The sequence below is a fragment of the Larimichthys crocea genome, chromosome XIX, assembly GCF_000972845.2.
Source record: "Larimichthys crocea isolate SSNF chromosome XIX, L_crocea_2.0, whole genome shotgun sequence".
NCBI classification, from domain to species: domain Eukaryota; kingdom Metazoa; phylum Chordata; class Actinopteri; family Sciaenidae; genus Larimichthys; species Larimichthys crocea.
In genome coordinates this window covers 12,181,109-12,207,949 of record NC_040029.1, presented here as the reverse complement: position 1 = coordinate 12,207,949, position 26,841 = coordinate 12,181,109, and the positions used below count along the sequence as shown (strand labels likewise).

At 40.5% G+C, this 26,841-nt stretch overlaps 1 protein-coding gene across 2 annotated transcripts in view; it reads left to right on the top strand.

The window, feature by feature from the left end:
* Window positions 1-469: 469 nt before the first annotated feature.
* The window catches only part of pudp (pseudouridine 5'-phosphatase), a 37,775-nt gene continuing 11,403 nt past the window's right edge, over window positions 470-26,841 (top strand). Inside the window, exons 1-4 of one of the 2 annotated variants that reach the window (XM_027291812.1) lie at window positions 470-792; window positions 2,582-2,800; window positions 3,605-3,834; window positions 6,344-6,520. In XM_027291812.1, the coding sequence (XP_027147613.1) occupies window positions 723-792; window positions 2,582-2,800; window positions 3,605-3,834; window positions 6,344-6,430 (606 nt within the window). In that variant the 5' untranslated portion in view covers window positions 470-722 and the 3' untranslated portion in view covers window positions 6,431-6,520. Of the gene's footprint in view, window positions 793-2,581; window positions 2,801-3,604; window positions 3,835-6,343; window positions 6,521-26,841 lie in introns of those variants that run through there. The other variant, XM_019273135.2, reaches the window with a different exon arrangement.

The window sequence follows — 26,841 nt, the reverse complement described above, 5'->3', positions numbered from 1 at the left end:
AGTGTGTGTCAAATTTAGTGTGTAAAAAACTGGACATTAATTGCGTATTACAGAGTCATCCAATATAAAGGGAAAAAAAACATGCACAGTCCAGTCATTTGTCAGGATTCATTTACTCGCAATAAACAACTTTTTGTTCGCACACGCAGAAATGAAGCACAATTTTCAATCCATAGTAAAGCTAAGAAATACATTACTGAACTACTCTTATTGAATTAATTAGCTGAGCACAGTTGAACGTAATACTTTGTGTATATGGGTATATGGCTAATAAACTATTAAATCATTATTAAAAATTAAAATACTAAACTAATGGAACTGGACAAGTGAAATGACACATAAACCTGTTGTCTGTTGTGTGTACATGTTCACAATAAACATGTGTTTTAATGCATATTACAAAGTGATGTGTGAAGTGCTTTCTGGAACTACAAACAAAGCTCTTACACTGAAGTGGACTTCATTTCCCAGTAGCCATTGCGCCGGGACGACTAAAAAGAAACCCTGAGCAGTCTGAATGACTATTTCATACAAAAACCTTTCATTTATGGGCAGTTTCATGTGAAGCACGTATGGAAATGATATAAACGGCATCGTTTGTGCTTATTATCGGAGCATTAGTCGACTTTAGCTGCGTTTTTAGGCTCGTTTTAGACTTGTGTTACTTTTTAGTCGTCCTCCTGCCGCCCTGCTTGACGCGGAGCCACAGTGAAGAGCGAAACATGTCCGTGCCGAGCAGTCTCCTCCAGCCTGTGAGCCATGTGCTCTTCGACATGGACGGACTGCTGCTAGGTCTGTGAGGTCTATATCTACTTCTACACGAGCCTGCACCTACGTTCATTCATTCACTTCGAGTGAACTCCGGACTCCATTGAAAAATATACAACTTTACGACTTTTTGCACACAACTAAAATATCGCATGACGTCGAGCGTGGCTTGATAGAGTTGTTGTTGTGGCATATCGTACGAATGAATCCGGCATACATCTCAAACAGCAAACTGCGTCACAAACCTGAGAAATCCAACATTTACTCTGCGTCACCTGCTCCACGTCCATGTTAAGTTCCCGCTCTGAAGCTCACACTGACGGCGGTGACCCACTAATGAAAGTCCGAGTTTGACCGACACTTCCAACTTCTTTATCAATGAAACATGAGCCGAATCAAACATATGTATCTACTGACACACCTACACACGTATGACGCCGTTCATGTCAATTATATATGTGCAGATAACTGCAGTAACTACAAATGACCTTATATTTAAATGATGTTTGGCTTGACTCTAAAGCTCCGTTTGGGACTGTTACCTGTATAAAAGGATGTCATTTAATATGTGTTTAAGCTTATTACTGTTCATTTTCAAATGTAGGGATGCACCGAAAAGAAAATTTTCGTCCGAAACCGAATAAAAATTAAATCATTGGCCAAATACCGAAACCGAATATGAAATGCAGTTGTTAATTTTTTTTTACTATTGCATAAATAGTAGGGATATTTTATTCCATTTTATACCATTTAATTTTTATTCGGTTTCGAAACCGAATAAAAATTAAATGGTTGGCCGAACACCGAAACCGAATATGAAATGCAGTTGTTACATTTTTCACTATTTTTTTTACTATTGCATAAATAGTAGGGATGCACCGAAATGAAAATCTTCTTCCGAAACCGAAACCGAATAAAAATTAAATGGTTGGCCGAATACCGTAACCGAATATGAAATGCGGTTGTTAAATTTTTCACTGTTTTTTTTTTACTATTGCATAAATAGTAGGGATGCACCGAAATGAAAATTTTCGGCGGAAGCCGAATAAAAATTAAATGGTTGGCCGAATACTGATACCAAAACCGAATATGAAATGCGGTTGTTAGATTTTTCACTTTTTTTTTTTTTTTTTACTATTGCATAAATAGTAGGGATGCACCGAAATGAAAATTCTTGGCCGAAACCGAAAAGCAAAAATGAGGAAACCAAGGCCGAAAACCAAAACACCGAAAGAAATGATTATGTCAATTATTAGAACCATTGCATTCATAGCTATGCCTGTGTACTAACCTCACAAAAGTCAAGGCATTGCAATTAAAAGAATAAATCAATTAGTATGTAGTATGAAAATATTTATTTAGCACTGACATTACAACAATGCACAATATAAATTAAAATTCAAAACAAAATGTTTAACTTGACCTATAACTGACTGGTCTGCTGAAAGATTTTAAAATTAAATATGTTCTCTCATAAAGAGGATCTTGCAGGATCTCATTGAACACATCAGACAACAAAGGTGCATGCCCCACATCTGGTGCAGAGAGACGCATCCTTTTTTCTGCGCTCCGCTCTCCTCCGGTCCGTCTCTGAGCGGGTTATCTGCATGCATCGCGGCCTGGATCATTTCTCTAATTTTCGGTGCATCCCTAGTTTGATGTGGTCAGGTGTGTACTTACTTAAAGTTTGTGTCACAGCCATCTGTTCATTTCTGTGTTTGTGGCAGCGTAGGAAAGGTTCCATTCATGTTCAGTCCTGTGTTTCATTGAAATCAAAGAGTCCTCCTTTTTTTTTCGTGTTTTCTCATTTCAGACACAGAGCGACTGTACACGGTGTCCTTCCAGGAAATATGTGACCGCTTTGGAAAGCGGTACACATGGGACGTGAAGTCGTCAGTGATGGGTAAAAATGCTCTGAGCGCTTGCCAGATTATTCGGGATGCTCTGGAGCTTCCCATGACAGCTGAGGAGCTCCTTGCTGAAACCAGGCAAATACAAGAAAGGATCTTTCCCTCTGCCAAACTCATGCCAGGTACACCTGATTCACCGTGCCGTGTAACATGCAGTGCATATTTTAGAGCGTCCACGAAAGAACATAGAAATATAAAACAGTTGGTTTGTCCTCAGTTCAAGAGCAGCCTATCATTAGTTCTTGTGTGGGCTGTGTAGGAGTGCTGCTCCTTCTGTTTGTGTATATGCAGCTATGCAAGTATTGGGGCATACGATACGTTTTTTTGTATATGATGGCGGTTTGAACTAAAAACCTCAAATTCGCACTCATCAGTTCAAAGCTTTCCACTGGTCTATCCATTCCTTTTGTTTGTTGGTCCAAGCAGTTCTCTTCTTATTATTTGTCCTCCTCAGTCATGGTTTCTCCTCTGAACAGATTGTTCCCAGAAGGCAAACCACCACCTCTCGTGCTACTAGTCCACACTCCATACTTCGGTCTGTGTTGGGCTTGAATCGACAACCCTCCGGTTCCCGAGCCAAGTCCCCACAGACTGAGCTACTGCTGCCTCCCTTAGTGAATGATTTATTGTGGTGGTTACAGCACTACTGTCATACAGTTCAGGTTTTGATTTATATTTCAGACTTCAGGATCTCACCTGTTCATATCACCACCACAACACAGACAGCTGCATGAGACTTGATCAGGCCATATTGTCATATATATATATATATATATATATATATATATATATATATATATATGGTCTGTATGTATGTAAGAATAAAAACACAATATTAATACAGTATCCATGTCTACAGGCGTCATTCAAAATATTTGCCTTGCATGGTGACAAACTAATGTTAGTCTAACCTCGTTTACCTCTAGGTGTGGAGAAACTGGTGAACCATCTGAAGAAACACAACATCCCCATTGCAGTGGCGACCAGCTCAGCTGGTGTGACGTTCAAGTTAAAGACGAGCCAACACAAAGACTTCTTCAGTCTGTTCGACCACATTGTTCTGGGTGACGACCCCGAGGTGAAGAACAGCAAACCTCAACCTGACTCTTTCCTGGTCTGTGCTGGTAGATTCAGCCCTCCTGCTCCTCCAGGGAAGGTCAGTACTACGCAATACACAGTCACCAAGTTCGAAGTCATCTTTGTCCATAGGCTCAGCTTGGTCAACCGCCTTTGCTAGTGTTTTTAGAAGCGAAATGGAATGGAAAGCTGTGGATGCGGGCGGAGGTTACGGTTGTTGATTTGATCGGGGCAGATCAAGGTGGTGGTGAAGTTTTTTTTCCACTTCAGTTAAAAAGTTTAAACTTAATACGTTGATGAACTTAATTAGGGTTGCAGCTATGGAATATTTTGGTAATGGAGTATTCTATCGAATATTCATCGATTAATCAAATAATTGGGTAAAATTATTTTGTACATATATAGGCCGCAATTGAATATAATGCGCATGTTGTAACATGAGGTATTTACACAGAAAGACGGTACACACAAGATTTTTTTGTAGTTTTAATTTAAGACACGCTTTTTTTCAAACTGTGCCTGAAAATCGGCAGTACGGCACCAACACGGCATCAACACGGGATCCCAAGATTACGTGCAGTAGCTCTATTTCCTTCTTTGATGGCCAGATCGATTGCCTTTAAGTTAAAAGCTGCATCATATGCATTTCTTCGTGTGTTTTCCATGATGAGGAAAATCAAAACTAGTGTTTTCTTCGACGCATAATCTTTCCCCACGTCTATTTTACTTTTGCGTTTACTGCTAGAGAGTGCCCCCCATTGGCCGTTGGCCAGTAATAATCTATAAATTAGTCACAGCGTTGTATAGGCCGCAGGGTTCAAAGTGTGAAATAATAGAAAATAACATTTTATTTCTCTGACTGACAGTGTTGCGCTTGCTATTGTAGCTCCTATTGATCATTTACCTTCGAGGTCGCTTAACCACCACTGCTCTCCAACTTTGAATAGTCCTGCTCATTCCACCTTTATATTAAAACCTCCTTAAGAGTGTTCATGAAAACTGAACATGATTGTTGTAAGGGCAGAATTTCTAGCTGAGCTGGTGTCTTGTTTTTTTTCCTTGGTGCCCTGCAGCAGCTCTGAGCCTGTGTTTGATTCCAGGCTCTTGTGGAGTTGTGGATCTTTTAATTGATTTTGAGATAATTGTTGGTAACACATCAGTTGTGGAACTGAGCTTTCTGAATGGGGTGCAGGTATAGATTTGGAAACTGGATCCGTTTAGCACTCTTGTCTGAAGTGCTGTTCATTTTTTTAACATTGACATTCCATATGTGTATTTACTCAAACTTTTTTTTTTTTTTTTTCCATTTTCTGTTATGTATTTTTACTTTGTCACAATGATTTTTTCCAAAAGAAATTTTTTCCAAAATCAAATTCCTTTTTCATTGAGCCTTAAATATAAATATTTTCCCCAAAAGAATAATTGTATTTTCAATCTGTGGGCAATTTGCATTAAGTGCTCCCAACAAAATATTTAGGGGTGTGAATTCAAAGTTAATATTTATGGGTCGTAGCCAATTTTGAATATCTAACCACAGTCTGACTACATGTGGGCAGTAAAAAAATAAATGTAACTGATCCTCCACTTCTTCATTGCAAAATTTGCATAATGGAGAGTGGTCCATGTTAAAAAAGATTATTATTATTAAGTTTATTCGTAGCCGTAATACTGTAGAAAATCTTAATTTGGAAAATTCTAGAATATGAATCGATTGATATTGTATAAATAGATCGGTATCAGTATCAATAGACCATTACTAAGTAAGAAAAAATGATACATGATTTTATTTAGAATTTTTGACAGCCATTTAAGAGTTATACACATATTTAGAAACATTTACATTTTTATATATTTAGAAATTTTATTTCACAGCATACAGGATGAATAATTGTGTGTTGTTAGCTACTTGAAGTGCATTGAAGTGTGATGTGTTAAAGTGTTCTGCACACAGCACAGACTGGATAAAGTCTCAGAGCTGAGATGTACCTTCAGTGAAAACACAATAAATTCTGCAGCATATAGAGGCACATGTAGGCAGAACTATGTGTCAGACAGCGTGTCTTCAATGTGTGTCAATCAAGTTGTATTTAGCTGCAGGTATGTCACCCAATAGCGTTTTATTTGCAGCTAATATGTTCCATTTGCAGCAATGCAGACAAGGCCTGGTGTCAGCCACTCTGCACCGACACACTTCTGCTGTGGCACTTTGATCAAAAGTGGTGAGCTTTCAGTGTTCATGGGCTGGTTAAGATATATTTTCAGACACTCTGGAAGCCTTCTGCAGCGTTGAGTCAGTCTAAAATAGCTGCCAAATATCTCGCTTAAAAACACCATTGTGTTTTGAACAACATAACAGCGTGAGGCCTGACCTACTTTCCTGAAAACACTCACAGTGTAAAGCACGTGTATGCCAATTTGAACAAATCTACTGTTGATCAGTGCACACTAATTAAACATTTAATCGAAAGACATGCTTGTCTTAATAAGAGTTTGAAACTCCCCGTGTACACCTCTGGTGTCTTTTTGGGAATATGCTGTCACGTATAGATCATAATATTATCATCCCTGGTTTCTTTTACAATGAATAGAAAGCTGAAGTGAAACTGGGATGTCCGGGATCTTTTCCAGGACAGAAATCTGTTGACAAATGTGTATTAGGACAGCACGGACACTGAATGAAGACTATGGAGAATAAAGCTGAAATGGGTGAATATCATAGATAACACGGCAACAGTTACCATGGGAGCTGTAGTTTTTTTGTACGCTAACAAATAAATTGTTGCTAAATGGTAAATGGACTGGACTATAAGTGCTTTTACACTACATATCTCATTCACCCATTCACACACATTCAATATCTCATTCACCCATTCACACACATTCATACAGTGATGGCATTGACTGCTCATCAGTTTTAGAAGCTTACTATTCAAACACAGGTGAGTTCAGTATCTTGCCCAAGGACACGTCAACATGCAGTCTGGAGAAGTCGATTATCTGATTAGTGGAAGACCGCTTTGCCTCCTTGGCCACAGCTGCCCCAAACCATGGGAAACCCAACAGCTTTCTTACTATGTCATCTAGGGTCTTACAGTATGTATATAAAAAAAAAAAAACATCAAAAAAGTTCAACTTAGAAATTGGTTTCAATCCAGATTCAATTATTATTGTTTGAGTTTTTGGAAATTTCCCTGATATTAGGTTTGAATTGGTCATGGTTATGCTCAGGCATTTATTACACAATTAATTCAATCAAAAAGAAAAACAAACAAACAAAAAAAAACCTAAAGAAACTGACTCATGAATGACCTCAATACGTTTAGTGTAATAAATAAACCGTCTCTGTCATCAGCTCTGATGATATAACAGCGTCAGTTCTCCATCATAAAGAACTCTCTGATATCAAAGTAAAGAGGTGAATATATTTTAAAATACAGCGTACACTTAAACTGACGTTTTTAGGTGCTATAAATGCAGCTTCCCCGTCCACAGCAGTACATTGCTTAACTTCTGTCATTACTCATGAGGGAGCTGTCAATCAAAACATGATCCGCCACACCTACATGGTGTTGAGAAATGGTCTGAACGGCAAAGTGAGCTGTTTTTGAAGCAGGTTTTCTAAAAGTTAGGAACGATTAGTGTCACTCAGATTTTTGTGGATGGATGTAGACGCTCAACTTTGATATCATTTCTGCATTTTTACTTTTTGAAGCCACCTTTCCAGAGGCTTTAAACTTTATTACGATTACAAATGGTTCAAATTCAAATAGTTATAGTACTTTAGTGGATTTTCATTAACTATATATATAATATGAGAATTAGAATCAGCTTTGAAGTGTTAATCCACACACACACACACACACTGGGAGAGCCACTAACCAAGCAACAACACAGTAACCCACTCAGTGGCTCTCTCAGAGGGCCACCCACCAGTGATCCTGGGTGTAGGCAGAGGTAAAACTGCAACCACAGAGCTTTGAAACACTTCTGTCCAGTCTGCTGTTAAGGTATATCATACACCATTGACTCAAGCCTAAACCATAATGTGTGTATTTAGTTTGTCAGTGTGCAGGGAAACTAGACCCATGGGCTTAACTCTTTTCATGTCCTTTTCTAAGAATTACCTTCGACTAGCACGCCCTCTGTATTCACTTTTCTTCAGGAGAGCCGTGCACAAAGATTGAACTGGCAACATGCCCTTGGAACATGAATCCAGTGAAAAAGGAGAAATAACTGGATTTTTCAAAACATAAAAGAGACCTTTTATACGAAGTATCTCTTGTTAACAGTTGCGGTCTCACATTATGTGTTGAATTCAATGTTAATGCAAACAAGTCTGAATGTCAAGCAAATTAACTGAATGCAAGATTCTCCCTTTTGTTTATGAGCTCTTGACGGAGTGAACATAGAAATGACCTTGATGCAGTCTGGTGACTGTGGTGAATGTGAGGTGAACACACAACAATGGACTAATACAATGAATGTCCCTGGGATGGAAATGATGTTACATGGGACTGGAATCATGTCACATCCTCCACATGCCCTCCTACTAACATTTATTTTGATGGACATTTAAAAAACTAAGAAGACAGGATGTGGCTCAGGACGTAGAACAGGTTGTCCATTAATCAGAAGATCGGTGGTTTCCGGCTCCTCCAGTCTGTATGTCGAAGTTTCCTTGGGCAAGATACTGAACTTCAAGTTCCTCCAGATGGCTACGCCATTGTTGTGTGAATGTGTGCGAACGATTGGCACTTTGCATGGTAGCCAGTGCTGTCAGTGTATGAATGTGTTTGTGTGACGCGCTTTGAATGGTCCATTTACCATAACCATCTACTTTGGTTATTTTGTCATCAACTGACTCTTATATAACACCAACCATTTACTTTGGGCTCTGGGTACGATCCTATGCAAGAAGTGGGTAAAACTTCACTATAATAAGCCACACACCACTGACCACCACTGTTTGTTCACTTGACCTGCCCGTCCAAACCTGGACCAAACCATTTCTTACTAGCCCAAGTCGAGTTGTCGGTCGACCCGCTTTGACTCCCTAATCACGGTAATGTTAGTTTGTAATTTGTCTGTTCAGAACATGGTATGTATTTTTGCAGGCATCTTGATCTGATCTGATAAAGCATACACGGTTGTTATTTGTGAACATAAATCCTGTATTCATGAAGGCATACCCGTCATGAATTAAGATGGGGTGGGCAAAATATGAGCATTACATAAAGCATTCACACATAAATCTACATCAAGCAGTACAATCAAAAACTCCAGCCTTCAAAATGACCATAGTTAAACCTTCAGAAATGTACAGCATGGCTGTTGAATTATACTGCAATAGTTTTAATAAGGTCGGTCCATCCGTCCATCCATCCATCCATCTGTTGATCCGTCCATCCATGATTCTGTCTTACTATTTTTACTTTTATCCAGGAGCTCACCGTTGTGGTCAGAATTCACAAGGGTTGGGACATAGATTGACCTGTAAATCAAAAGTGTCACCTTCAGGCTCAGCTCGCTCTTCACCGTGGCAGTGCGGTGCAAATCCGTCATGTTCATGTGTCAAGACCCAAGATACTTAAATTCGTTCACTTGGGCCAGTGACTGAGCATCAAAACTGAAGGGAACTCCTCTGTTTTCTCCCATGGCCTTAAAAAATGAAACTAATAATTCAACATCAGCTGTAGAGAGAGTGGTTTGCAATTTGATACTAAAAACCCTGTTTGGAAATAATTTGTTCCTGATGAGCACATCTGGCTTAGATCATTACATTTCCATTCTGCATACCGTAACCTAATTATTTTATTTGTTTGTTTTTTTTTGCAATGTGTAGGTATATAAGTCATTTTTATGCTGAAATAATTTGTTATATTGGTTTGTTAGAAGGAATAATCAAGCATATTTTTTGGCCAGTTTTGACAGTGCAAGTGCACACAGGGGGGGTCGTGGTCTGATGAAGCCAGTTCAACCGCATCATTTGCAAAAGCAGAGATGCAAACCTGAAGCTACCACACTGGACACTGAACAGCAGTGATGGCGAGGCACTACCCTGACGGATCCCAGCATCCACTGGGAACACGCTTGACTTCCTGTTAAAAAATTCTGACAGCTCTCACTCTAATTCTGCCTTATTCTCTCACAGTACCACATGCAGACTGGAGAGGCAAAGCCCCATGACCAGTATCTTTGCAAGAGTGCTGCTTCACTGTTCCATGAACAGGATGGGCCCCCAGTAGCTGGAACGAACTCTCTGGTCCCCTTTTAAAAAGGGAACAATCGTGGTGTGGAGTTTTGTGACTACCACAGTGACCTCTGCTTCCCCTGAGCCTTCCAACTCTGCCCTTTTTATGGATGATGTGTCAGTCAGTGTACAGTGTATCTGTAGTGGATAATCAAGGTTGTACAGATATACTGGGTACCAAAAGAAATGTGCCATATAAATAACTAACTGAGGGCGTCCTCATTCTCTTCACAGCAGGTAGTCTAAGTTGTGTTTGCTTAGGTAGAGCTGACTAATGTTTTCAGTGCCTTAGTCCCTATACCAGTGGTTCTTAACCTTGTTGGAGGTACCGAACCCCACCAGTTTCCTATGCTCATTCACCGAACCCTTTAGTAAAAAATAAAATATGATTTTTTTACTGGTGCACAAAATGAACCGTGCATTAACATCACCTTGTTCAAATAACAAAACCAACACAGTGCATGAACTCACAACAACTTACCTCAGTGTGACTTCTGCTGTTGCCTTTGAGAGACCAGTTCAGATATGCGTGGCTTCACCTTGGCAAGTGCCAGTCTCATGTCATTTTCACAGCAAAGTCTGTTCCTTTTCTTAGTTTTTATGTCCAGCATCCTCAAAAAAACGATTGCTCACAAAGATATGTTGTAACAAATGGTATAAAAAATTCCAGGGCGGAGGCTCCACCGAACCCCTGAGACCGACTCACCGAACCCCTAGGGTTCGATCGAACCCAGGTTAAGAACCACTGCCCTATACCAAAATTATATTTTTCACAATATCTGACTTTGCTACAGAAGCCCTAAGCTGTCATACATTCATACATTTGATTTCAGTTTCTTCATGATGACGAGTCAGTTTCCTTTTTTTCTCTAGATCTTGAATTATTTATGTCAATATGTCGAAATGTTGTTATCCCAAGATAAGGGTATAATCTCAAGATAAAGAAGCTTTCGAAATGAATCTGAAATCTAAAAATAATTTAATATACTCGACTGTCCTTTTGTTTTCTCAAGATTTCAAATGAATTATGTTGTTATCCCTGGAAAGTTTCATTATCTCAAGATCTCGAGAAAATTATCCAGTTAATGATTTATGAGCAACAGGATAATGGAATAATGACATAAACAATGAAAATCTCCATTTAATTAATCAATAATTAACTATTATCACAAAAAAACAAAGAAATTCATATATGACTGTGTAACTGCTTGGAGTATGGACATGTTTTTCTATATGAAGTCAATGAAATGGAGCAAAGCTCAAAAGCTCAAAGGGTTTGATGATGTCTTGCTACGAACAAATGAAACAAACATGAGAAAAGGTGTTAAATTAATGAGTGTATGACATGTTTTTGGGGATATCTGATCAAAACATGAATAAGCATCTGGACAACCATGTGTTGACAACTGTTAGTACTTGATAGAGTCGGGTGTTAAGTGCTGTAGACACAATCCAGTCGCTACTCAGTCTTAAGCAGTCTGCTTTAAGTAAGAGCAGTTTTATGAGGGGCGGCTTTTGGGACGTACATAACATCAGATGTTCATCATTCAGCGGGTTCGCCATCAGCGCTGTTATAAACCTTAACCTTAATAAAAAGTGATAGGGAGCATATATCACATTTTAAGCATAAAAGCCTGCATTTCCAAATGGCTTCCGGATAATATAAAAACCAAGGTACAGTCAGAAAGAAATCACTCAAAAAGTGAGCAATGATTGCATTTTCCTCGCACCGCATTTGGATATTTACAGCCTAATTTAACATTTGAGGCATCCAATAGATATATTCTCACTAACTCCTCTCCTCTCACTTAAAAGGCTTTTTTTTGCTGCAAATAGGTCTGCCTGTGGCACGGCGCACCTGATTTTTTAATCTGGAGCCAGCCACGGTTAAGGCTGGCATTTTTCTTGATGAGATATGAAACCGAGGCTCAGAGGGGGAATCGACAGAGTGTTCAGTGGAATAACGAATGATGATGCGTCACTCCCCGGCTCCCACTCCGTGACAGGGGAGAGGGAGGAGGGGTGAGAGACAGAGACATGAGACAGAGGGAGAGAGAAGGAGAGCAGACAGAGGCAAAGCTGGAGGGAGGAGGGTGGAGGGGACGAGGTAAACACACCGGCAGCCGTATGCTAATAACACACATCCAATTGTCAGCTCTTCCTGCCTTAATCTTAACTCAAGTGAAAAAACACAGCAGCTTGTTTTCAGTCACTGAGACCTGATGAACACACACACAGACGCACCTAGACTAGTAATAATATCATTTTCTCACAGACTCTGAGTGATTCATAGTATTCTTGTTGTTGTTAGCACATTAAAAAGTCTGCATAATAATTCATTGGTTTCTGCTGTTTGTAGACTCCAGCCTGGAAAACAGTTGTTGCAATCACGGGTTGCTGCAGTCAAGACACCCGGACTGACGGCGGTGTGCATATTGTAACTACCGACGTCACATAGACGTCTCTGTCACCGTGCAAATATTTGTATAAAAAAATGTATTTATTTGATACGCAGCTTGCATCCTCTACATAAACAATATGACCGTGTGTTTCGTATGCTGGGCTAGATGAAGATCTTGTGATGAGCCGAGGAAATAGTGAACTGTTTGAAAGGTTCTGAGCTGAAAGAGGCAGAAAGACAGTACACGAGTAAATACAATGTGATAAAGGGATGCAAAAACAAATTAGACAAATGTACCGTATTTTCTGGACTATAGAGCACACCTGAATATAAGCCGCACCTACTATGTTTTTTTTTTTTTTAATTTATAAAAATGTACATATATAAGCCGCTGATATCCAGGTTGAGAAATGAGATATTTACCAGATACACAGAAAGATTTTGTACCGTGAATGTTTATTTATTATTAAATAAGTTCTCACCATGGATTCATTAACGCCAAGCTTACGTGCAGCAGCTCTATTTCCTTCCTGGATAGCCAGATCGACGGCCTTCAAATTAAAAGCTGCATCGTGCGAACTTCTTCGTGTGCTTTCCATGATGAGGGGGTGAAAATAATTCGCTGTTAATAATTCGTCGTGCGTGTTGTGTTGCATGTGCTAAATAAAAACTAGCGTGTTCTTCTTTGCACTTCCCATCTGTCTCGTTTTTTTTGCACTTCCTGTTAGAGCGCCCCCTGGCGACTGAATCAAAATCAATAGAAAAGCCGCGTCTTTGTATAAGCTGCATGGTTCAAAGCGCGGGAAATAAGTAGCGGCTTATAGTGCGGAAAATACGGTAAATATTGTTTGACAATGTTTCTCTCAAATAAATATGATTGTACTGTGAACATATAATCATAATAGAAACACATAAGATGCAACGATTGATGCAGATTGTGTGATTGGTGTTTTAAGTGTGAAACTTTTCCGACATGTACAATGTGTGTACTTGTGACATGCAGGTCAATGGTATGAAATCATTAGCTTAGTGCAGGGGTGGGCAAACTTTTTGACTTGCGGGCCACATTGGATTCTAAAATTTGACAGAGGGGCTGGGCTTCTTAAAACATGTTCACTCATCTGACGTTTGCAGCCGAGGAGCCCCAAAAGTTATCGCGCCTTATTGGCAGGACCCAAGCCTGGCCCTGTCTCTGCCAGACTAATAATGAACATGTCTTCACCAGTGTGGTCGTTTTTCATAGTGGCAGAAGATAACAACAGTTATTAACATCAGCTGTTTGCAAAAGTTGTTCAGGAGGATTCAGAGAGGAAGAAAGAAGACTTCGAGTTTTAACACGACGCGATGTTTGAAACAAGCGGTATTAAAGAATATGAAGCAGCAGGTAGCAGCTAGCGGTGCTGCTAAGGCTAAAACAACACAGAGTGTGGATGATTGACACCTGTCACCTGTCGACCAATCAGAGTCAGGAGAATCGATTAGTACCGCCCACGTTCACCTTTGACCCACCAATGACGATCTAGAATTAAGTAAACCCAAAGGTAGTATATCGCAGCAAGAGGTCACACTTCACTGTCAAAGCCTCTTTGTCTTTATGTAACAACCAGGAGCTTCATGACTGATTCAAACTAAAGCAGAGACAGAGCAGGAGACATTAGCAGCGTTTCTTCGCGCTGGAATAGAACTTTTGACACAAAACAGCAAAGATCAGACATACTGTGTAATTTTGTGGGTTTTGTTGCTACTCTTTGGGGGCTAGCTCGCCGAGTTTTCATCGCACAGTGACGAGACACATCTTTGTAAGATATATTTTTATTTTTTGGATGTGGATAAGTTCGGCGGGCCGCATTGAAAAGCCTAACGGGCCGCATGCAGCCCGCGGGCCGTAGTTTGCCCATGTCTGGCTTAGTGTGTATTTCATTGTATTGTATGTAGTCTAGGCACTATACAGACGCCGAGCTGGGCTGACTGCTGTTGGACTAGTCAGTAATATTAGCTGCTGCTGGGTCTGCTGTTGGTGACCTGGTTGATGTTTGGCTGTTAGCAAAGTTGTCGACTCACTGGATCATTTATATGAAAGGTAAGCATTGTAATATATGATTTTATGCGGTAAATATTTGTAGCAGATCTTTGTGTATTGACTCGTCCTTGACAGGGAAGTATCGGGGGGCTTTGAACACATGACACAACAAAGGAAGAGTCAGAAAACTGTAGCGTGGTCCCGTTCAGAGTGATTTCATTAAAACGTCCCCCGCAGCACGGCAAATATATTACATGATGTGATTTAATGTGATATTCCGAATGCCGGAGGCAAAGCAGAGAGGAGCTCGTGTCCTCACTGTGAGCACTGCAGTTCAGCGGGCCTCACAGGTGAGTAATGTGGTGTCGACGTGGCTGTCTGTGAACTGACCGAAAGCCAAAGAAAAAGCGTCTCTCTCTCTCTCTCTCCACGGAGAGAGCGGAGACATTTTTCACATCTCCAAAGTAACACTGTTGATGAGACAGGAGATTTTTAACAAAGGTGTGCTCAGCAGCCTGAATAAGATTAATGAAACATGAAAGTGAGCTAGTTCACGCTCACAATGATGGGGGGGGGGGTTGGAGAGGGGCCGGCAGAACTAGTTCTTGCGCTGTCATTAATCATACGAGGCATTCCACCTGGGGAAGGCTTTCTAATCCACATATTCAAATCAGGTACAATTAAGACGCGGACATTTCTATCTGAACATTAAATTGGCCCATTACTGCTCTGACAAAGCTGACCACGTTCACCCGGCGCCCAGCTTCATCAAATACACGGCAGCCCATAGATTTTCAAATGCAAATCTCTGAATTAAGTTTTCATGTGAAAATGTTAAATGTACTGTAGGTAAGTGGTTGAGGTCACTTTTTAAATGTTAAGTGCTCAGCGATTGTTTCCCAGACTATCTCACGCAAACCTTACCTCTGCTGTGTGCGTTCAGACACGATGTGATCCTCCGTGGTGCTGGATTCTGGTGCTGGTCGGGCAAACTGAGGCACTGGCAGAGCTCCACTGAAAGTCGTTCTCTGGCATGTGTGAAACGCCATCTGTTATGTGACCTGTGTTGTTTCGAATAGTCGAAAGTATCCGTCCAGGCAGAGATGTGGCTGATGACATGCCAGGAGACGGTGAAGCGAACTGTCCTCCACCTTTACACCTTCATGGTGATGCTCTGCGCTCCTTGCTGGACAGAGCGGCGCTTTGGCAGTTTTCCTTCACGCTTCTTTTTTCCAGATACCAACAGAGTATCCAAGAAGGGCGAAGCAAAGCGCCCTCCATCAGGATAACTCTCAGTGTCAGGCGTCCTTGCTGGATTGCACTTGAGCCTTGATCACCATGTGAAGTTTGCAACAGCACCGCCAAGTCGCTCTTGCAGCTTTTTCTACCTTTGGAAAGATCTCGTGTCTGTTTTCTCCCACCTTGTTTCAGAGTCTCATCCCGGCGGTACTAATGTCACAAACCCAAATAAATCATCAGTGCAAAAAAAAAGTGCTGCTGCAGCAAGACAGTAAAAGCACAGAGCCGTCTGAGCAGCACTTTTATTGGCTTCTTTCTTCTTTATTCACTGCTCAGTTTAACTAGCCAGATCTTCTTCTCCTTATACCAAACAAACCATAAAGCTGAAATGAATCACACGCAGATAAACAGGCACACTTTTCACATCCACCGGAGGTCTTGTGGGTTTAATTCAGACGCATTACAGACATGACACACACCTTCATGTGTGATCAGGTCAGCACGTACTGGATTTACCCAGTGTACACTCTCACTCAGTCAAACATGATTTTGAAGTGACGTTCCATGTGTTCCATAGATTTATTACCTGTCAGCGGGTGACGGGTAATATAGATAATACTCAGATAATATGATTTACTGTTGTAATGAAGGCCGTGATTCACAGTCACGCTCTCACTGCTCTCTTTAATTCACCTTCTTTTAATATTTATTTATTCAATCAGAAAATCTATGCTGTGATCTGTCATGAAATAATACAACACAGTCTACAATAGACTACAAAAATAAATATCACTCATTGGTTAAATGCTGTCCAGTTATTTAACCTCTTAACATTTTGTAAATGAAATAACATTTGTGCACTTGTACTTATATGAAATTTGAATAATTCATTTTTTTGTCAAAACACCTCTCAGATAAATTTAACCCTCTCATATTCAACATTTTGGATCTTCACACAAACAAAAATGATGTTTGTCACAGAAAGCTGAATTTGAATTGTGAGAACTGAATGTTCAGTTCCAAACTAATAAATTCAATTTATTTCAGATTTAGCTTTTCAATGCAGTGGTTCACATTGAACAATACAAATTCAAATCGTTCAGTTTCTGGTGGCACATGTTTCATTGGGTGGATCGTCTGGCTTTGGATGTGCAGATAATGATACTGCAACAACACGGCAGCTACGATTCAGGATGTACTTTTATTAGCTTCCATCCTCCAGAAAGCATCAGGGCTTTACAAGGACTCACATAACAATCACCATTTCCAAGCTGCCGTCTGTGCACGTTCATTCTTCACTTTAATTTCACCGTTCTGCCGTGTGATTGCTCCACATGTCCAGGGTCCCTCATGGAACAGAAGCATGTGGTGATACTGATGCTGGGTTCTTTAAAACAGAGATCCCCAACCACTAGGCCACGGACTGGTACCGGTCCGTAGGTGATTTGGTACCGGTCCGTGGGCCTTGTACTATTAACCCTGAATAAAAAAAATATTTTATTGATTATTGAGTCTGAACGATCTTTTAATTTGAAAAAACGCTCGTCTCGGTCACGTGATGTGATAGCCTTCATCAAAAATTTTACCCACAAGATAGCAAAAATGGGTAAAAAAACAAACTTGTTTGGAGAGCTTCTTTGGAAAAGGAAAAAGGCCCAATGAGGAAACAGAAGAAGCTGCAACAGAAAAAGCTGCATTTAACAGACAATATCAGGATTCCTACTTAAAATACAGGTTTATCGCTACAGGTGATTCTCACGCACTAAGCCCACTCTGCAATTTATGTGGCAACAAGCTAGCAAATGAGGCTATGAAGCCTTCAAAACTGCTTCGGCACATTTCAGAAAATACTTTTCAGACAACAACTCTGCCGGTGTTCTGGATTAAGATCAAGGCAGAATTTCCAGAGATCGCCAAAAAAGCATTGAACGCCTTGCTTCCATTTCCAACATCCTATCTTTGTGAAGCGGGATTTTCTGCAGTGACAGCGAACAAAACCAAATTACGGAGTAGACTGGACATAAGTAACACACTTCGGGTGTCGTTGTCTCCCATTAGCCCCAGATGGGACCGGCTCGTAGGAGGAACAAACAAGCACAGGGCTCCCACTAATTCAGCGGGATGGTGAGTTGTATTTTTACGCACTTGGGTTTTAGTTGTATTTTATTGGTCACAGTGTTGAAAAGCGTATGGCAAGCAGACGCTAAAGCATTAAGATATATTTTTTTGTAAACTTTTTTTTCTATTTTTAATAAATGCATTTTTTAAAAAGTTGTTTCTATACCGGTCCGTGAAAATATTGTTTTACATGAAACTGGTCCGTGGCGCAAAAAAGGTTGGGGACTGCTGCTTTAAAACACTCAGGCTCAGCCTCACTCTGTTTGTCTGCTCTGTAAAATATTAAAGAAGCTTTTGGATCACACTGACAAAATATTTTGGGTGGGTGAACGCTCTAAAGAGCCGTGATGGTAAAGTTGATATAGAAGCACTTAGCTCACACTCACTCTTATCTAGCGTATGACTTGCCCAACTTGCATGTGAATGCCCTGTTTGTGTTTTCTGCTGGATACTCTATCAGCGCAGACTTCAAATGTGTGGGTTAAGCCGGCTGCAGGGTCCTCCTCAGATCACAAGCTAAGCAAAGCGGGGCAGGGGGGCTTTGCAGACACTCATTTTTGGCTCATTGGCGATATTCTGATGAAGTCCTCGGGCCGTCCGTGAGCTTTTCTTTGAGCCAACTGCAATCTCCTCACACTCAGCACAGCGGCGTGTTATCTGGTAATGAAAATGTGCTCGGTAATAGCCGCCTCTGTCGCTGAATGCATTGTGTCAGCCGGTAAACATGTCAGGCTGTGTTTCTTTCTCGCCAGCTTCACAAAGAGCTTCGTAAACTGAGAGTCACACCAGTCGACTCCAAACAGGACACACAATTAACTTCACATGATTCCTTCAGTTGAAACAAATGAATGAACTATAAATCCTCACAATAAAAACATTATTAATGCAGACCGCCAAATTATTGTTTGATCTGCAGTATATGTGTGAGTATCTTTGAACTCTTTCCAGTCTTAATGCTAAACTTCATTAACCTTATCCTGATTCCAGCTGAATCTGAATCCTTTGGTGTGTTCTAAACTGATATTTTCACCAAAATATGGTCAAACACATCATCGTTTCATTAGATTTTTGTCAAACACTTGTGATTGAAAGCATGACCTGCATGCTTTCAATCTCAAGTGTTTGACAAAAATCTAATGTGAAAGATACATGAGGGAGAAGGAAGAGAAGAACTAGACTCTAGACCTGATCACATTCTGAAATTTCATTGACCAGTGCTCCTTAAACAGTTTATTATCCAACAGTTTGCTTATGTGGTTTTAGGTTTGATTAGGATGCACATGAATCAAAATGAAGACTGTCACACTGAGCCCAACAATGACAACACAAACACAAAATCAAAAATGATACGTTCAAAGACTTTCACGAACTCCCACAATCCTGAAGTTCACAACCAGAAATTCCACTTCAGGGTTTCTTCTCACATCACGGTCTCAAAATGATATTTATTGGTTCAATTTAAAGGCCAATCAAATCAAACTATAACAATAAATCATTTATGACTTAAAGAGTCAGATTCAGTCTCTCCTGCTGTGAATGAATGATACATTGGAGAGGACAGACTGATGGGTGTATACAGAGATGAAATCCACCTGTAATACCCTCAATCCTCCAACCTGATTCATGCAATTTATAACTCTTAACTCGTTCACATCTTGACACACTCAGTATCTCAGTGAGGAACCTATGGTAGCTCATGCAGCAATGACAAGTGTCGCGCTGATGTCATGAGGATTTGTGTGTCAAGGGAAGGCTTGGGAGCAGCGAACATTTGGGCTAACTGGATTTGTTTGTTTGACGTATCTTTGTCTCCGTACCTACGCCGGCAGGATCTCGATCCTCCTTCTCGACATTCCGACATCGGTTGTGTTGTTTACGCAGTGAGTCATTAGAACTCCGAATCGACCTTGAACCGTCGAGGCAGTGTGCATGACCTTTTGAGACAAGACGTCACACGCACACACTTGTCCTCCATTGTGTGGGTCTGTCTATCATCAACACTGGCTTTATTTCTGCTCTCCACAACAGAGATGATGAATTGTTACACATCCCTCGCTCAAGTTGCCCCGGGCTCCGGGATCATTTAGAAGATGCGTCGGGCAATCCGTCACTGTCGCTTATTCACCGGCGCTGCACGCAGGACACAAATGCACCTATGATGCACATACATGCAGTTTCCCTTAATCTCATTAAGGCAGTGCGTTGACACATACAGGGGTGCGTCAACCTTGTTGAAGTTTCACATCATGTGTCAGACGTTGCTGTAAATAACAGCCGTATTTTATGGCGACTGTTGTCTTTATATGTCGTCCTTTTTTACGACTCTGCTGGGAACACCAGCGGCATCGTCTCTGAGTTACACACACGATGCTTTTACACAGCCGGCGAGTCAATCATAAGAGACTCAGGAGGTGAAATGCGTTTCATCGAGGCATGCGGCATCTCTGGAGATTAAGCAAATACCTCAACCTGTTTGTGAAATGTATTGTGCGGCAGTAACACGAGAGAATTCTCACTGGACGACACATACATTAAGTCGAGAAAGGTTTCAGCTGGATTTTGACGACAGCAAACTTCCCTGTTTTTCCCCTCAGACACGGATCATCTCGTTAAGCAGCGGCGAAAAAAACACTAAAGGCAGCGGCGTGTGGAAGGTCATGATGCATTTATGGTTCTGAAGATAAAAATAGTTTTATTGTGTGACTCAGGTACGTAGAGGCCTACTCGTTTTCTAGCATGTAGGGTAGACTTTATGCACCCAAGAGGAAACCGTGTCGCTTTCCCTCTGTTTTAAGGGCACTGCATCACGTTTTGGGCCAACATAGCGTCCCAATGTGACTTTGTCATGTTTTATCTACCACAGTAGGGCACCTCTGGATGGAGACAGACGGAGACAATGAACTAGGGAGAGTTGAAAGTTTATACACTGTAAAAGTTTGTTTATCAAAAAAAAAAGATGTTTAGTAGTTAGAAATAAAAAGTTAATGAGGCCTCACGTCTCCTGTCTTCTGATTATATTTAAATAATGTTTATGAATTATTGTTCATGTAACTGTGTAGAAACTACAAATGTTTCAAATATTTTTAGTAGCTAAAATTGTTATATGTCCTAACAATACTTGTTAGTCAGTGTGGCAGTGCATTTATGATGCAGATGAACCTGAACTTATCTGGTAAGATAAGTTTGAAAATGTGTTATTTTATTTTGAACATGTCTCTAGAGAGACAGTGATTGTACAGTTACAGTAAATATGGGTTACATTTAGTATTAAAGATACTGTGTGAGAATGTGAAGATGACTAGCAGCGTCTCCCTGCATCGCTCCTCTCTGTATTTTAAGGATACATCAGTGTTCATTTTGTCACCCATCTTTCAATTTAGTCTTGTGTCAAAGTTCATTCTTAGTCTTAGTCACTTTTAGTCTTTCACAAATCATTTTTGGTAGTCATATTTTAGTCGACTAAAGGTCTCAAAATTTTAGTCCCGTTTTAGTCAAAACATTTTAGTCTTCTTCTATTTATTTCAGGAATATTTTTTTGTTTATTAATTCCAGTTCACTTGTGTTCCACAGCTAACACAGTGATTTAATGTCTTGATTGAATTGAATGAATTCATCTTCAATGCAACTTTGCTAAGTGTCTTGTCTGTTGTTTCAATACACACTTAATATGCACTTGATTTCATTTTTTAATCTACTAATAGCAGGTACACCCTATTATGACATGTTCTGTCATCTTCTACATGCAATTGTTAAATTTCAGTATAAATAAATTGATTTTATGCCAGTTGCATCTACTAAAATGTTCAAATTAAGATGAGTCCATCACTGTTAGTGTTTAGCACTAATGACTGTTATGCCATATGCACACTTTTTAATAACGTCGGGCTGCAAACGGGTTCGGGCTCTACAAAGCTGTCAATCAAAACAGGCCGGGTTGAATTCTACCGGGCCCGGGCCGGTTCGGGCCTGACTTCAAATGTCTGTTTCATGCTCTAGATTGCGCTGTCCGTACGCCGTGTTTCTCCTGCATGCTGTTCGTTTTCAAGCCACAGGTGCGAGAGCAGCAAGAGGATCTCAAACGTGTGGCCGTGACGTTGCGTACAGTAAAAGAAGTGCTGGCACAAACACGTGACAGCAGGACTGGACTTTCTAGACGAAAACAAGGAGGACGTTTTTGTTCTTGCATGACGTTTTCATCTCGTTTTTATTCGTCAACAAAAACGCATTGGCACATTTTTCGTCAGTGTTTTTAGAACATTGTATCGTCTCGTCATCGTCTCGTCTTTGTCAAGGGAAAAAGGCTCGTTGACGGACATATTTCGTCTCGTCTCGCCTGACGAAATTATCACTGGGATACATAACTGTTGCTGCAACAAACACTTTAATTCTTTAAACTGTGACTGTTAAATGAAGGGAAGTCAAAGGAACATTTCTGTTGACATCCAAGTACCTAAGCCAGTGTACATCACTGCCTCTGCCTGTTTACATCTATATGCATATATAAGGTTCTAGAAAATGTGAAGTTGCCAGGCAGTTGTAACTGTTTTTGCTCGTTAAAATGACACAGGCAGAAGAATAGATCAGCTGTAGCTGATTTATATTAATAAGAGATAAAATAAATGTTCTGTCTGGTTAATGCTCCCTGCAAAGCTTGTGTGTTTTTGTAGTTCAACATGACAGGAGTAGAGACTCTTTTCTAGGGAAGTGATGTATCTTATTGTGTCACGTTAGATAAGTTCATATTATTATAATATTCAAAGCTTATCAACTTCATCGTGAATTAGAAGCTCTGGTGACATCTGTCACTGTCAGGTTCATAAAAGTGCTCATCTCATTCAGCTTGAAGGAACAGGTTGTCGCTAGGAAGTGTTTCTCTTAGCAAACAAGAGATGGTCTTAGAGATTTTAGTTATTTTGCAAATGTTTTGAACTGAACTAAGGATCGGAAATTCAAAAATGATTCTGATTCATCAAATGAACCCAGAACTAATCAGAATTCACACAGGGGTTCAAACACAAGCAATCAGTGTTGAAAGATTGTGATTGGGGTGGTGTGGATGCAATCAGAACATCAGGAGTTCAATCCTGTCTCTTTGGGGAAGGGGGGCTGTGGCTTGGAGGTAGAGCGGTTCGATCCCCTCCAGTCTGCATGTCGAAGTGTCCTTGGGCAAGATACTGAACCCTAAATAGCTCTTGAAGGCCGTGCCATCGGTGTGTGAATGTGTATGAATGCTTAGCTCCTCAAACTGATGAGCAGTTGGCACCTTGCATGGCAGCCAATGCCATCAGTGTGTGAATGTGTGTGAATGGGTGAATGAAATATGTAGTGTAAAGCACTTTGAGTGGTCGGAAGACTAGAAAGGCGCTATATAAGTACAGTCCATTTATTGGAGTGTTCATTTATGGTCACTCTTGATCTGCGGACATCCCTACAATCCTTACATGTGTGAAAACGACAGAAACTGCTACTTTAATCAGACAGTTGACCGACAGTGGCAGTTGTGTTCTGAGTAGCATTTATGTGCATAGGTCAAAACGATAAAAACAAACATGGCAGCTGCATTAAACAGTCCACCATGTCTTGAACTGAATCCCTGTCCACCTAATCTGGCTAACAGACCTGAAGCTGGGAGCCAAATGTGGAAACTAACAAAGAAGAAGACACCCAGCCTCTGCCAAAAGCCCAAAGTTACTCCAGAGCTTTCTTTCTTTCCATGCCATCATTAGTATGAGTGTCAAAATGCCACTTGAACATGACTTCATATTTGTACTCGGCATATTTATTTGCAGGCAGCGAGACATCGATGTTTGTCCTAGTCAATGGTTTTGTGGCGAACACTTTCACCATGACAGATTCATCCCACAGCCACGTTCAGGCTGTCAGGCACGCGGCTGACACCTCGCCTTCACCTCGGTGTCAACAAGCCACGAGTCAGACGAGGCAGATCGGTCCTGTTGATGTAATTCACAGGAAAAGCTTCTGTTCTGTACTCTGACACACCGAAGCAACAACACGCGTCCTACAACAAGCAGCGTTCACACCCAACAAACACAGAGACAGTGATTACTACCCGAAGCTACCTGCGTGCCAGTTCTTGAATGAATGAAATGAATTGAATTGAGTTGAGGGTTATATGTGTTGACTATTGATCAAGTGTAGAGAACATTTGAAGCACAGGCACAGCATCTGAAGTGCCCAGCTCTGATTGGAGTGAATTTATTTCTCCGGGGGAGGTGGAGTGACTTTAACCTGCGGTGGACAGTAATTTTAATCCTGTCTGAGAGCGGATATGGGAACATTTTCACCCACACCCCAGTAATAATTAAAGCTTCAGTACCCACTGTGTTTTTACAGCGCATTCGCTGATCCTGTAAATTAAAGCCTCGTGTCCTTCTACTTTTTTTTTTTTACCTTGTTTCACTTTTTTTTATTAACTCTAAAGGCATAAGGAGAGTAAGACCTCGTAAAAAGCTCCTCAAATGAGCTGATGTCCCATTTCTTAGCCTGTATTTATTAATATTTCTTTCACATTGGCACCGTTAAAAGTCTGTTGAACTAGAAGTTAGCAGTTCCTCTTTGCAGTATGCCCATGGATGAACCGACGACTGTCACTGGATGAGGCTGACACTGAAGACAACTCAGAAATGTGATGATTCTCAGAAGATTCCTATTTTTGGACATTTATGATAATGATATCTTCAGGAAGTGTAAGTCACACTGAATGATTAAAATGTGTGTCACGTCTGTGTGTTAAGACTCAAATTACATATGAGTACAATTTATAACTCAAGTTCACCTCACACAGTATCTGTGTCTCCCACACTCCCACTTCTGGCGTTATTTTGCCCACGTCTATTTCAAGCTATCATTTAGGTTATCCAATTCATGCTGCACAAAGGTAGAAAATATCTACAAATATTATATGTAGAATTAAAATAAATCAATACATGCAGTCACTTTGTGCAGGAGGAAAGAAGCTGGATACTTCTGTATTGCTCGGCAGACGGCAGCAGCATGAACAGGCTGGTGTCTCCAGTCGTAGACCCCACACTTTGACATATTTCAGGATGCTTTTTTGTAAAATAACTTGTTACAGGAATTACACACCATATCTTGTAATTTCTCAGTTTAAAAAATGATGTCTGGGGTTAAGATCCAGGGGAGCGTGGTGAATATTTCATCCACCACCTTCTGTGTGACGTTAATCCCATCTGAATGGGGTTTAAAAGAAGATCTGATGGATTCAGAGTGAGAGAGTGAGAGTTTTTTCTTCTTCTGGATTGAACCTGAACGTGAAATGTTGTGTGAGAACCAGCCTCCTGTGTGTCAGGCTGGTTTTACCCATGCTGCATCAGCTTTTTCATTTATCTGCAAGACCAACAACGCTGCTTTGAGTTCATTGCGTGTCACACTCTGCAAGGTGGATAAAAAAACACGCCTGGTTGAAATCAGATGACGGTATAAGGCTGTCAGAGTGTGCAATGGTTGTGTGGTGAATCGTATACGAGAGCAGAGGCACATCATGGCCTCACATCATCCAGCTGCTCTGATGTTTGAAGACAGAAATTCACCGCCACACCTCTGCAGGTTTTCTTCTTCTTCCAGAGTCCCTCAAACTTTTCTGTCTTCACTGAGAAATGGTGCTTACAAAATGGAACTTCTCATGTTATCCACGTGTGTGACTTATTTACACACACCTGTGGTACATTAATGCTAACACAGGGGCCACAAATTGCACTGTCTCTGGATTATCGATATGTAAACAGCTGAATAAGGGCAGGGGTGACCTCGTCTGAATTCCGAGAAAAGATCTCGTAATTATGAGATAAGGAAAGGTGCCACATTGGCCACTGCCCTTCGGTAAAGTTAGAAAGATATTGGCAGATTCGAACTTCCGGGATCAATAAGTAGGATTACTGATCACTAGAAGGAAAAACAAGAAGTCACAGTAAGAATCGTAACAAAATCTTTGCCTCGTCTTGTTTTACTTACGTCATTTCTTCCACAGTGTGTTTCAAACTTTAGAGTCTCTCTGCACCTTCTCATGTAACTGCTGTTCTTCCCTTAACACCTTTTTATCGCTTATCACTGATACTTACAGTGCATTCAATGGTGCACCCGGGTGATAGCTGTGCTGTCCTACAGTCCTAATGTCCTAATGAGTAACTGTCGTTACTGGCACAACAGTGATGTGGTCCGGTCCGTTAGCATCACTGAAGTGTCAATAATAAGTTAAAGCTCCCCCTCAAATGTAATATTGTGATTATACAACAATAACCAACTTAAATAAAATATATAATCAAAATGTTTCATATTTTGGGGCAGTTTGCTCTCTCAAAAAAAAAGAAAAAAAAAGCTCACAGATTCCTTCCATTGAGATACACGGGGTCCAACTAATACCTAGAAACACTCAGCAGTAGACTCTTGTTTGTAATGGAACACAGTATACTACTCCAGTAAGTAGTCCAAGCCTTAGTAGACCAACAGACCAACAGAGACAATGTCTAGTCCGGGCTAAAATGAAAAAATCTAAATAAAATCTGTATTTTGAAATGAAATTCAAATGCATTACTTCTTAAAAGTTGACCTCAGTGTACTTGAACATTGACTCATCAGTGAGTGTACATAGTCCCATGTCTGATCCTCGCCTGTAAAGAGATGATCTTCATGAACCCAGCTGAAATGTACCAGGCCACTCCTCAATCAGGTTTATTTTATTTAACCTGTATTTAACCAGATAAAAACCCATTGGGATCAAGACCTTTCTCACAAGGGTGCCGTGGCCAAGAAAGGCAGCAGCATACATCATAACAATCAAGACAGACGAACAACAACAACCAAGCAGCAAAGAACCAAACACAAAAACATTCAAATATTAAAATACTAAAGTGCGAGTAAATAGGCAAATAAAGTGCACAAGTTATAGATACAGCAACAAATTAGGAACATAGGCACTGTTCAAAAGATTTCCATTGACGGTTTCTTAATGTAGAGCGGAAAGCTTCCAATAAAACAAGTTCTGATATAGAGGGGGCAGAGAAACTGAAAGCTTTTTTAC